General features: G+C 33.9%; 1 protein-coding gene across 1 annotated transcript in view; it reads left to right on the forward strand.

Moving 5' to 3' along the window:
* Positions 1-11,107: 11,107 nt before the first annotated feature.
* LOC127551343 (contactin-6-like) overlaps positions 11,108-14,781 on the forward strand; it is a 201,439-nt gene continuing 197,765 nt past the window's right edge. Inside the window, exon 1 of the mRNA XM_051981019.1 lies at positions 11,108-11,230. Within this exon, the coding sequence (XP_051836979.1) occupies positions 11,131-11,230 (100 nt within the window). The 5' untranslated portion in view covers positions 11,108-11,130. The remainder of the gene's footprint in view (positions 11,231-14,781) is intronic.

Consider the following 14,781-nt stretch of genomic DNA (forward strand, 5'->3'; position numbering starts at 1 on the left):
CCATGTGACATGATTCAATTTAATGTTCAAACTTTATTTTTTTTAAATAATAGAGGTCTAAAGAGTAAAAAAAAAAAATATCTTATGCTAATGAATTGAGTCAATGTCCTTTGAATATTATAATTTTCATTTCTTTTTGAAGTTTCATTTTATCATGAATTAAAGAGTTGTATTTTATACAACATTTTATAGAGAGAATGTGATTTCTCATATTCGTTATTTCCCCATAGTTTTAGGGAAGGGAACTGAGAAGGAATTGTTTCTTTTCAATAGAGGCTACATTTGTAATAAAACAGACTTCTTTAATCGAACATTCTTTGTTAAATGAAATTGTATAGACTCAACAGGGATTTTTTTTTTTTTTTTTAGTAGCAGGATATTAAAAGCTTTAGCCAGCTTTCAAAGGAAGATTTTCCACTGTAGTGGTCTACAACCAACATGAAGGTATTATCCAAAGGAACAACAAAACTATGGTGCTATCTACAGAACCAAATAAACAACTCTCAGCAGGCTAGTACTAGTCAGTAAAGGATTCTGCACCGATTCCAATTGAGCTACTGCTCCTCCTACACTAAATTAGCTATGTAGAAATTTCAATAGATTGTTTACCAGAACATCCTTTTACATCACACATTGAACCTTTGTACTTGAACCTGACTCCCCCAAAAATAAATAAAATATTAAGATAATTATTCTGATATTTTAAAGAAAAAAAAAGTTGCTTGTCCTCCATTATCTGGTTATTACAGATAAAAACTGTTTTTTGTCAGAATTATGCAAATAATTTAATTTTTTACTTCAGTTGTCATATGTCAATATAACATTTTATTTTCAGTTTCCTCAAAAGCCATATACATATATATGTATGTATATACCTATGCGTGTATGTATGTATGTATAGATGTACTTTAAAACAAACAATTAAGATCTATAATATCTTTATTGTTTATATACTATACATAATATAAAGAATATAATGTTTAATATTCATACAAACTTTGGAATATATATATATATATATATATATTACTGCTATCTATATGATATCATTTTCCTTATCTATAAAATAAACTAAAGAAGGAAATGGAAAACTCTGCGAAGAAAATACCAAATGGGTTTACAAAGGGGCAGGCATAATAGTAAAAGGATCAAACAATAACAACCAAACCAACAACACATCTGAAGTATTGTGTTCAGTTCTGCATGTCACAACTGAATTAAAAACAGTGACTAACCACCATGACAACCAAGGTGGTAATCATGTTTTCATGATCATGTAGCATGAAAGAATGATCAGTTTTACAAAGAGATCCACAAATCATTTAAAATAAAAATTATCATCTGGATCTTGCTTGTAGAAACTGAAGGCATTTAGCATTAAAAAAATAAAAGAAATGTAGTACATTATAACTATCTTCAAAAAAATTAACAGAATGCCATATGGAAAAGTGATTAGTGTTATACTTATTCTTTTAGTGGAGAACAAGAACAAATGAGTAGATGGCACAAGAGGCAGATTCCAACTCAATGAAAGAAGAGAAAAATCAATTTTATTAAATACTTATCTGTGATGACCACATTTAGCACCCAGAGTATATTAAAATCAGCTGGAGTCAGGATAAGGAAAAATCCTTGATCTTTATCCTTTGCAAAGGGGAAGGGAAATGGTGATATGAAGTGAGAGCAATTGCAACAGGAATCTGGCCAGCAGTACCTCTGGCTCTCACACTCCACCCACCAAATCCTCTACGCAGTCTCCTATACAACACATCAAACTTGCACAGAGAGTGGGCGAGGTCATTCTTTCTCCAAGCACATATCAAGAATATTGTCCAATTGCTAATTAGCCTCAAGTGCTCGGGACCTCATGCAATGACTCAAGAGCTTCAGCCCATTATACTTATCAAAATGCAAAAACAGAAACATATTTGCTTGCCTTTTGTTTTCTTTCTCATTTTTCCCCTTTTTGATTTGATTTTTCTTGTGCAGCATTATAATTGTAGAAATATGTATAGAAGAATTGCATGTGTCTAACACAAATTGGATTACTAGTCATCTAGTGGAATGAGTGGGGAGAAGGGAAGGAGAAAAAAATGGACCACAAAGTTTTGTAAGAGTGAAAGTTGAAAACTTTATTTTGAAAAGAAAAAAACATGAAAAAGAAAACAACAACAACAACAACAAAAAATGTTATAACACAAGTTTATGAATATCTGGTTAAGAATCTCTGATTAGAATGTCCTTATTCAGAGTTTTTAGAACCCTCCATGAGTTGAAAAACAATATTCATCCTTTTCTATTAAAAAATTCCTCAACAGAGCAAAGATGGCAGAGAGCAAACCAGATTTTTTTTGTAACCTCCTCTGACCTTTTTTTTTCAAATCAACAGTAGATTAATCTTCTAAACTATTTTGGAGTGACAGAGCCCAGAAATATCTGGAGTACAACACATTCTCAGAAGAAGATACCTCGTAAAAACTTCAGAATATATCTGTTTCAAATGAGCAAGGTAGCAGTCTCCCAAGTCCAGACTACAGCACAGGGAACCCAGGGCACGGATCTGGGGTGGGGAGTCACAGCATTGCAGCTTTCATGCACCAGAGAATGTTTTGTGAGACTCTTAGGCTACTCTGATCTGGTTGTAAACAGGTGTTACCAGATTTGCTGTAAAACAACAAAAAGTGAATATAAAAGGCAAATTGTAAGCTGCTAAGCCCTGGAAGAACTCAGCGCCTGGCCACTATCATCTAGCATTGGAAGTCAGTCAGAAACACTGGCCTAGGGCAAACTAAAGTAGCGGTCTCTTTTTTGCCTTAAGAACAGATTTCAACCCTCAAAAAAAAAAAAAAAAAAAAAAAGAACAAAAAGCAAAAAGAACTCTGACAATAGACAATTTTTATGGAGAGAGAGAGCACATATGATCTCAAACCTGAGGTTTCTAAAGGCCAATCAACTCCAGCTAAAGTTCCAAAAAAAGAGATATGAGCTGATTCCCATTCCACAAGCCTTTCTTGGATGATTTCAAAAAGGATGTTAAAAGAGAGTTAGAAGAAAATGGGGAAAGGAAATGAAATCTTTTCAAGAGGTTATGGAAAAGGAAAAACAGAAATTATCTGAAGAAAACTCCTTAAAAATAAATTTCATGAGGGCAGCTAGGTTTGCAGTGGATAGAGCACCGGCCCTGATGTCAGAAGGACCTGAATTCAAATCTGGCTTCAGACAGTTAACATTTCCTAGTCTAGGCAAGTCACTTAAGCCCAATTGTCTCAGAAAAAAAAAAATAGGTTCCATGAAATGGGAAAAGCATCCCTACAAAACAAATTTGATAAAATGTAAAAAAAAAAAAATTACTCCTTAAAAAATAGATATGAAAAAGATACCAACTCGTTAAAATACAGAATTTGTGAAATAGAAAAAAAAAACATGCAATGAAAAAACAATTTAATTGACTAAATAAACAAAAGCTAAAAAAAAAAGGTAATTGAAGAAAATAATACACTAAAAATTATAATTGAACAAATGGAAGTGAATGACTCATTAAGCCTTCAAGAATCAAAGAAAACACACACACACACACACACACACACACACACACACACACACAAAAGAAAAAACAGAAGAAAATATGAAATACTTCCTAAGAAAAACAACTGCCCTGTAAAATAGATCTAAGAGAGACAATCTAAGAATTGCTGGATTTTGTGAAAGCCATGCTAAAAAATAAATAAATAAAAAATAAACTAGATATTATCTTACAGGAAAAAATAAGGGAAACGGCTGATGTCCTAGAATCAGATGTAAAATAACCATTGAAATAATTCACTCATCCTCTAAAAGAGACACCAAAATCAAAACTCCAAGGAATCTCCATTCTTTTCATTTATGGCTGCCTTTTTCTGATAAGTATTATTTCTGAAGAAGAGAATATACCATAAGTGAATATATATTCTGCATTACAAATGAAATCAATCTAGACTGGGAAGAGGCCTAAGAAGCCTACAAAGCTAAAGGTCTTGTTTTCTAGTTGAAAATAAAATTGTGGCCTTTTCAAGTTAAATGAGTCAGCCAAAGACACACAGGGTGTAAGCATCTAAATTGAAGAATGAAATCAGATTTTCAGATTTATGGATAAAGAGGTATACAGAACACTGTTAGAAACAAAAATGGAGAAATTTCAATGACAGATTCTAAAAATGGTTATAATTGTTCATGTCTATATGGTAAAAAGTAGTCTAGAATTCAGGTCCATTTTATATATATACACATACATACACATGAAAACATGCATGCTATATGTGTATATGTAATATCAAATTATATTTAGCATATATCATACCTAAATTAAGCAATGTGCATTATATATTTATTCATGCATATGTGCATTAATGTGTATTCATATATAAAGTATTAATTTTCACTAATAATCATTGCATAAGGTATATGTATATTTCTGTATGTAAATCTATAGATTGATATTTAGTGATTACTTGAAGTAGGTGAATAAACATCCACATAGTTATAGTAAAAATGATTAATTTTCTTTACACAACTGGATGCTATTTGATATATATTTATATATATGATGTGTGTGCATGTATGTTCACGTGCATACATGTGTGTATATGCAAATATGTGTATGTATATATAATATATTTTATTGTTCATTCACATTTTATGATGGAATTAATTTTAGCTCCTCTTTATCAAGGGAAATAAGCAGAAGACAGTATAAATATGATGGCTAGTTTTCCATAGTGTTGGTTGAGGTACATTCTAAGTGGAACCCATATCTTCTTTTTAATTTCAAAGAGCTGCTCAAAGAAATTATGTCCCTTTGCGCTATATTTTGAGTTCTAATGTAGCCTGCATTGAATTTATATTTTAGCCATAACAATTTTAGCTGTGTAGCTAGTACTCTAGCATTTGTCTCCTAGAGTTATGCTGGCTACATTTCCCCTTAGGATTCTCGGAGTACTGAATGCTTAGGAATTTCTTTTTCTAATAATATCTGATTGAGCTTAAAAATATACTTACTGTCATGTTTCCCAAAATTTTGGGGAAAATTATAATTTCCAACATAGACATATACCAATCTTTTTTCTTCAAATTCCTTGGTCCCTTGTGATTTTTAAATTTTTTTCTTTCACAATCCTGATTTCTTATCCAGGCATAATCTAATTCCATCTTCTCCACTGTCTCATCAAGAGCTTCGCTACCCAGGCCAGTGACTGTAATGGGCTGAGGCTTGAGTTGATGTACTGAGGCCCAAGCACATGAGGCTAAATAGTAATTGGACCATACTCTATTAATATATATATATATGCATACACACACACACACACACACACATACACACACATATATATGTGTGTGTGTGTATATATATATACACACACACACATATATATATGTATGTATGTGTTGGAATCCTTACTAACTGCTAACTAATTAGAGTTGATCTAATCTTACAAGAAGATTTTGGCCAGAACCTGAAACAAGGTACTAAGTAGAACTAATTAATACAAGGCTTGTGTTCACACCTTTACTCATTGGAGTTACAAGTATGCCAGCTTCACAAAGTAAACTTTCTAACTTCAAGGGAGTCCACACCTCCCTTAAAGCTCTTTGGGCCAGAGAGCACTATGGGAGAAAACCCATAATCCCATTCTCTCAGAAGAGTCAGATAAAAGGCCATCGACGAGGGATCTAAGACAGAATACATTTTTTCCTCTTGGCTGGCTGGTCGCAGAAGAGAGTTCAGCTGGACTCGAGAGGAGCGACTCTGGTGCAGAGAACACTTTGACGGATTTCAGTGGAGCTATGCCAGAAGCCCTCTCTCCGCGGCAAGTTGGTGGCTGGGCTCCCCAGAAGGAGACAAGAGAGACATTCCATCTCTGTGTTGGTTGGAGGCTGAAGAAAGCAGAGGCAGAGGCTGAAGGACAGAACCTTTGGATTTGGAGATATTCGGAGGGCTCTAAGCCTCTAAGCCCTGTGTTTTGAGAAAAACAAGAACTCCAACATTTGAACTCATAACATGTATGTATGTATGTATGTATGTATGTATGTATATACTTGGAGAAAGAATGGCCCCCGCCCACTCTTTGTGCAAGTCCTGGTGTATTGCATAGGAAATGATGATTTTGGTGGGTGCAGCAGGGGAATGGAAAGAGAAGCAGAAAGAGAGACTGCTGGTTGGTTTCTTGACACAGCTGCTCCAATTGCTATCATGACCCCCCTTCACCTCTGATCCCCCTTCACCTGCAATCCCCTTTCTCCTCTGCTGGCTGGCTTCCTGTCCCAGCTGCCCATATTGCTATCGCAATCCCCCTTCACCTCAAAAAGGATGAAGATTGAAGATTTTTCCCTTAATCTGAATTCCTGACTCTGGCTGATTTTAAATATGCAGTCATCACATTTGGCACCCAAGCGTGGGAACCAAGCACCCTACTTTCACTGAAGAAGTCTCCAGTGACCAGGAACTTAGGTGAGTATAATAGACAAACAGGGAACTTTTTTTCTTAAAGACTAAACTAGAAACCTTTTTTGGCTAAAATGGGATAGATGCTAGCTACAGATTCTCCATCCCCCCAAACTCCCCCACCCCCACCCAAGAGTGGCTCTATAGAAAGCATGCTTAAGCTGATAGAAGATCAAGGGCTTATAACTTGGGAACAGATAGCTAAACTTCTGGGTACATTAAAATGCACCTCCCCTTGGTTCTTAGAGGAAGAGCAAATCTCTCCAGATAATTGGACATTAATTGGACAACAGTTCTCCACATATTACAATGAAAATGGTCCTCATTCAATTTCCATCGAGGCATTTATTTATACAATATAATACAGTTGGCCTTCAGAAATCGGATAAGTTATAGAAGAAAGAATAGGAATAGCCAAATGGGGAAGCCTGAGATAAAGGAGGAAGACAATGAACAGATTAATGAACACATCCCTACAGGCATGGAGACTTAAGTGAGGCTCAAGGGTGGGGTGAATCCGAGGCAACTTCAACCCCACCTAAGGAGCAAGTAATTGCCTCTCCTCCATCAACTCCATTCTCCAGGATGGAGGGAGCAGGGGTAGTGGGGTGTGTGTGGCGGGGGCGGGGGGGGGGGGAGTGACAGCACCAGCAGCACCTCCCCCCCCCCAGCATCCAGCCACTCCTATGACTAGATTGCAAAAGGGACTAATTAAGGCCAAGGCGGAAGGGAGAGATATATTGGAATTTCAACATCACATTTTTCCTGTAATTCAACAATTTATTTCTTCAGGTCAAGAAATATGCTCCTTTTGATATAAAAATCCTCAAAGACCTGAAAAAGGCTTGCACTCTTTATGGGGCTACATCAGCTTATGTTAAGATGTTACTACAGAATTTGGCTTTTGAAATCTTGATCCCTAATGACTGGAAATCTATAGGAAGGGTATGCCTAGAACCTGGACAAAACTATTTGTGGCTTTCTGAATATAGTGAACTCTATAGGATTACAAGCCCAACAAAATAGTCAAAGTGGAGTTTATGCTGCAATAATCACCTATGACCTACTAACAGGTGTAGGTTCCTATGTAGACATCACAATACAGATTAATTATTCTATAGCAGCATATGAGAAAATTGCTGCTAATGCTATCAAAGCGTGGGCTTCCCTCCACAATAAAGACGTGTGAGGCCTTCACAAAAATAACATAAGGGCCAAATGAACCCTTTGCTGACTTTGAATATCAGGTGGTTCTGTTGCTGATTGTGCTCACCATTGAAAGAGTGTGGCAGTTATGGCATTTGACTCATGGACATAGAAAATTGTTGGACTTCAAAACCCTCAGAAATCATTGTATTCATTGAGACATGAGATTTTTGTAGGACTTGAAAACCCTCAGGAATCATTGGATTCTTTGAGACATAAGACTTGAAAGCCCTCAGGAATCACTGGATTTTCTGAGAAATGATAAGACTCTTTACAGGACTTCAAAATCTGCTGGAATCATTGGATTCCCTAACACATAAAAAGACTTTTGCAGGACTTCAAAAACTTGGGGGGATCCTTGGATTCCCTGACATGTGAAGCAATGGACAATAGATTGGTTTTGGACTATCTCTTGGCTGCTGAAGAAGGTGTATGTGTGACTGCTGTTTACATACTCTCCTTCTAGGACTTCTGGCAATCTTTTACAACACCATGTTTATTTATATTGTTTGTTATACCGTTACTTGGGTTTATAATCCATGTTTGTTACACCATATCAAGCCTGCACTGACTGTGAGGAAAGTCATCACTAATAGCCTCTGCGTTATTGCTACGTGCTTGTGTAATACCTCCAATGCTGATGGGTTTGTGCATAATAAGACTCTTCAGCCCAGAAACCTGCTAGCAACCCCCACTTCCCTTTGGTGCTTTTCATTGCCCTTCCTGAGATGTCAGGGAGGGCATGATTATCTCCTTTTTAGTGCTTTCACCTCCCTTCCTGAGAAGTCAGGGGGGGTGTGATCACCTCCTTTTGGGGGCTCTGAACTCCCTGAAGAATCAGGGATGGCATGACCACCTGTGTTCTAAAACAAAAGAAAGCGGGAGATGTAATGGGCTGAGGCTCGAGTTGATGCACTGAGATCCCAAGCATGTGAGGCTAAATAGGAATTGGACCATATTCTATTAATATATATACTTGGAGAAAGAATGGCCCCTGCCCACTCTTTGTGCAAGTCCTGGTATGTTGTATAGGAAATGACGATTTTGGTGGGTAGAGGTAGGGGAGTGGAAAGGGAAGTGGAAAGAGAGACTGCTGGTTGGTTTCTTGACACAGCTGCTCATATTGCTATCATGACCTTCCCCTTCATCTCTGATCCCCCTTCACCTGCAATCCCCCTTCACCTCAAAAAGAATAATGATTGAAGATTTTTCTCTTAACCTGAATTCCTGACTCCAGCTGATTTTAAATATGCGGTCATCACAAGTGACCATTCCTTAGAATAGTAATTCTTAGCCCAAGGTTCAGAAACCATTTCATTTTATCTTAAAATTCATAGCTATATTTCAATATAATTGGTATCCTTTTTAATTCTATATATTGTGTTATTTTGCATTTAAAGTCATTATTTGAAAAAGGAGGCCAGAGGCTTTGCAGGATTGTCTAAAGCATCTGACAGGTGAACATTTATAGAAATACACACACACACACACACAATTGTTAAGAACACCTCAGACCTAATTCCCTGCCCCCAGAATTTCAATTTCCTATTAATTAGATCTCCTGAAGCACCATTTCAAGATATCTCTACCCACAATAGTTCTCCTATTCTCTCATCAGTAATCATTTCCTACATGACCTCCTCACCAAAAAGCTTGCTATTGCCTACATAGAAATATTTATTTTAAGCCAAACAAATATTAACAAATGCAACCAAAACTCTAGCATTAGGCAAATTTCATGTCACACACTTCCAAGTTTTATTTCCTGATGTCCTTTTGTTTTATAAAATGAAATTCCTTCAGTTATTTTATTTTCATGGAATGACTTGGGTACCTAACCACAAAATATTTTTTAAAAATGTTCTTTCTTGAATAGCACCTCCAGAATGGGAGAAAAAAATCCAAACTACAGATCTATCCATATATGATCCTTTATTTTGGGAGTGCAGAGCCAGTGGAAAACCAATTCCTTCTTATGCATGGTTAAAAAATGGTGAACCTATTGTTCCACAGGTAAGTAAATGTGTGTCTATGTGTGTGTGCATGCACATGTGTGTACTAATACATTGTTGTTAATTCCATTGTTTCAACTACTTTTAGTCTGATTGCTTTTTAATTCAATAGGTTTATAAATTATTCCTGTTGTAACAGATCAAAAGGAAAATGGAGTATTGAGACAAATATTCTAAAGATTAAAATAAAAAGACAATAATTTCCTTCAATTTTAATTTCAATATATATAAATGGAAAAGGTGCTTTCCCCCAGAATTCATAGAAACTAAGTTTTAGATCTGGGAGAAACTTTAGAAGTCATTCAGTCAATCTCCTAATTTTTTAGAGGACAAATCAGAGATACAGGGAGAGGAATTCCCTTATCCAAGGTCACACAAGTACTTTTACTCTAATATCATTCTTCTCTCTATTTCTCACACTACAGTCACACTTGTTTCTTTTAAATTAACCAAATAATTGCTTCAATTTTCCTCTTAATTCTGCATGTGCTTTCTCTGTAAGAACTGCAAAAAAAATCCATCTGTTGTTTCAGATCTGCATTTAGAGATATTGTCCATTTCTGTTTTAGAGGAATTTCTCCTATGAATCCATTTTCACATGATGTTCTTTCTGTTTTCCTGCAGATGACTTTTATTATCTCTGAGGAATGGCAATGAGTAGCTTGAAATATTTAGTTTTAAGTTATATTTGCACGATTAAAATATTATGAGATGTACTTGAGACTGAAAGAGAGTATTTTATTTTAACACAGAGAAGGAATGCTCAACATTTAAGGACTATTTACTGTAGGTTGTAGGAAGAAAGTGTACAGTACAATTATTTTTTGCCTCCAAAGGAGATCATCAAATTCAAGTCACCTTGAGGGTTAATTACAGGGCACTTTATTGTTGTCCTAAACTTAAAATTCATGTTTAGCATTCCTGGCATAGTCAGAGAAGGGACTAACTTGCCTATTTCAGTATTCTGATTAAGCTAGAATTATCATATACTTTAAATTGATACTGATTATAAATTTTCAATGAACTTGAATACAATGATTCTGGGTTATCTTAATGCCCAATAGAATGGAGTGAACCAAGTAATTAAAGTGAGATTAGTTGGGTATAAATCCTACCTCTGGTATTTCCTACCTCAGTATACCTGGATTTTTTTTTTTTTTGCACCTTCATGAAATTGATGTTAACTAGATAAAACTGTTTCCTTCAAGCTTAAAAGCTATGATTGTGCCCTTAAGCAATTACAACTTTCCTTTAAATATTCTGAAAGATGAGTTGAGAGACTTTCTTGAAAAGAATTCCAGTTAAACCAGCTTTTGCTTCATTACATAGATCTATAGTTATGATCCTTTTTTAAAAATAGGATATCAACATAATAATATCTTTGAATCCTTATTCTTTTATTAGGAAAGAATCCAAATAGAAAATGGGTCACTCATGATAACTATGCTGAATGTGTCAGATTCAGGTTTTTACCAATGTGTTGCAGAAAACAAGTATCAGACAATTTATGCTAATGCTGAATTGAGAGTTAGAGGTAAGTCATTGATGTAGAAATAATGGATTCAAGATGGCATTTGCATATAGTTATGATTACATATAATCTGAAATCAATTTTACTCTGAAATGTAGATTATTGTCTCATGAAATAATGCATCATATTGAAATTAATTTCTATTAATGAAATTAATGTATATAGGGATTTTTACAAGAGATGAAGTTATCAATGTGCTAGAAAATGGTGACACAAGAGATTTCTTAATTTCAATTTTGTTAACCTTTTCTTTGATTTTCAGAATTTAAAATTTAATAATTAAATTTTGTTATTTTTTTAAATTGTATGTCCAATTTATTACTCTGTTCTGTATTTTACTGATATAAGTATTTAGAGACATAAGTCTTCCTATAAATATTGATTTGGCTGCATCTCACAAATGTTGGTATGATGTCTCATTGTTGTCATTCTTTTTAATGTTATTATTTATTGTTTCTATGTTTTGTTCTTTGACACACTAATTCCTTAGAATTAGATCATTTAGTTTCTTTCTAAAATTTAATTTGTTTTTTGTTCCATTTTTAGTTTTTAAATGTCTTCCTTTTACACCCCCAACCTGCTGTAGAAAAGGCCACCATTTTGTAAACAAATACACCACACACACACACACACACACACACACACACTTATACATGATATTATATGCAGAAGTTAATGATTTAGTGTGTGTGTGTGTGTATATATATATATATTTCTATATAATAAATTCTCTAGAGGTGAATCTCCCTTTATAAGTCCTGTTTAGTGGATTTTAATATTTATAATACTCAGAATAACTTGGTCATTCACAATTATTCATTTCAACAATTCTTTCTGTTACTGTATACAATGTTCTTTTTTGTTTGTTTGTTTTGTTTTACTCATTTCACTTTTAATTATTTTATATGTTTCCAAGTTTTCTAATATAATCTGCTCATCATTTCTTGCAGCACAGTAGTGTTCACCCAGAATCAAATAACACAACTATTTTAATCATTCCCAAATTGATAGGCATCCCCACAGTTTCCAGTTCTTTGCAAACACAAATAGAGCTGCTATAAAATTTTAGAACATATAGTTTTTTTTTTTTGTTTTGTTTTGTTTTGTTTTTGTTTTTTACTTTTTTCCCCTAATCATCTTGGGAAATAGACCAAATAGTAGTATTTTTGGATCAAATGGAATACATGGTTTAGTATTTCTTTGTGCATAATTCAGTACCCAGATTTGCTGATACAGTTCTTGTACTAGTGTTGCAATTTTTCAATATTCTCTTCAACTTTTGTCATTTTCCTCTTCTATCATTTGAATCAATCTGATAGGTGCAAAATGCTACCTCAAAGTTATTTTAATTTTCATTTCTTTAATTATACTAATTTACTACATTTTTTTTACATAGCTATGTGTAACTTTGATTTCTTCATAGATTGTTTCATTTCTAATTATTTTAATTGATTTTCCATATTGTATTATGTTCTGGAAAAGATACAGTTGACATTTCTGCTTTTCTATATTTGGGTGTGATTTTTATGTACTAATACATAGTCAGTTTTGATGTAGTCCTTTATCCTTGAAGAAAATGCATATTTCTATTCACACTCAGTTTTCTTTTCTTTTTTTTTCTTTTCTTTTTTTCTTTCTTTCTTTCGTTCTTTTTTTTTTTTTTTTTTTTTTTTTTTTTTTGCTGAGGCAATTGGGGTTAAGTGACTTGCCCAGGGTCACACAGCAAGGAAGTATTAATGGCTGAGGCCAGATTTGAACTCAGGTCTCCTGACTGCAGGGCTGGTGGTCTGTCCACTGTGCCAACTAGCTGCCCCCACTCACTTTTCTTTTAAAGGTCTAGCACATCTTTTTCTAAAATTCTATTCCTCTCCTTAACTTAAATATCCTTTGTTTTACATCAAAACTGACTATGTATTAGTCTATGTATTACTATTAGTATGTTCCTCCTCAAAACTCTATTTTGCTTCCAAATATTTACTGACTCCATCAATCTATTTCCTTCATATCTTCTCCTCCTACTTCTCTATAAAACAAGATTGCTTTCTTAGTTGAATGTGTGTTATTCCCTCTTTTTACTAATTCTATTGAGAGTAAGGTTTAAGTGTTGCTCACCACCTTCCATCTTCCCCTCCACTATAAAAGCTTTTTTTTTCACAGTTTTTATGTCAAATACTTCATCCGATTTTATTTCATTCTTCCTCTCTTTTCTTGCCCTTAATTTTATATTTGAAATAATCACAATCAACATATTTCTCTTCACTCTTTCTATATAGAATCTTTCTAATCACCCTAAAATGATAAAATTCTTAGACTTTACATGTCTCTTTTTTACATATGGAAAGGTAAACTATTTAACATTAATGATTTACTTATGATTTCTCTTCCATTTATCTTTTGGTACTTCTCTTGAATCTTGAGTTTCAAATCAAATTTTCAATTAAGGCCTGGTCTTTTCATCTGCAATGCATAAAAATCTCCTATTTCACTAAATATCATTTTCCATTCAACAATTATACTGTTTTGCTGGGTAGTTTATTCTTGATTGCAATCCTAGCTCCTCTGCCTTCTGGAATTTCACATTATAAAGCCTTCCAATCTTTTTTAATTTAGAAGGTGTTAAATCTTTTGTTATCCTTATTGTGGTTACATGATTTTTTTTAAATTCACCCCCCAACTCAATGCAATGATTTCCCCTTTACTAGAAGTTCTAAAATTTGGCTAAAAATTCTTTTGAGTTTTCATTTTGGTATTTTAAGAAGATAATTGATGAAGTCTTTCCATTTCATTTCCACTGTTTTGTTCTAGGATACCAAAAATAATTTTTCTTGATCATTTCTTGAACTATGATGTCTAGACTCTTTTCTTCATCATGGCTTTCAGGTAGTACAATAATTCTTAAATTATTTATTTTTTAACTGTTTTCCAGGTAAGTTTTTTTTTTCTAATGATATGTTTCCCATTTTCATTTTCCCCATTATTTTGATTTTATTAGTTTTTTTTATGATCCATGAAGCCATTAGCATCCATTTGCCCAATTCTAATTTCTTTATAAAATTATTTTCTTTAGTAAGCTTCTGTACTTTTCTTTTCATTTGGCCAGTTCTTCTTTTTAAGATTTTTCTTTATTTTCCTTGGTATTTTTGTGCCTCCTTGACTTTTGTGCTGACTAACTTTTCCTAATTTTCTTGAATCACTCTCATCTTTTTTTTTTTAACAATTTTCTCTACTATTATTATTAATGTTATTACCATTAATTTCATCTCATCCAAAAATCTTTTGGGTCTGTGATCAATTTATATTTTTAAGTTTTACATGGACCTTTTCTGACTTCTGAGTTTGCATCTTTTTTTTTTTTCTTTGTTACTGTTGTTGTTGTTGGATTTTTTCCAATTGTTTTGAATTTTTTGTGTATCTGTTTTTGGTTTTCTTGGCAAAGATCCTGAAGAGACATTTCCTTCTATAGTTCATTTTGCAGATGAGAAATGAAAAACAAAACAAAACATGGTTAAGTAACATGACCATGGCTAGAGTTCTAATAAGTGTCTAAGACTGAA

Source organism: Antechinus flavipes, chromosome 1 (genome assembly GCF_016432865.1).
Source record: "Antechinus flavipes isolate AdamAnt ecotype Samford, QLD, Australia chromosome 1, AdamAnt_v2, whole genome shotgun sequence".
Classification (NCBI taxonomy): domain Eukaryota; kingdom Metazoa; phylum Chordata; class Mammalia; order Dasyuromorphia; family Dasyuridae; genus Antechinus; species Antechinus flavipes.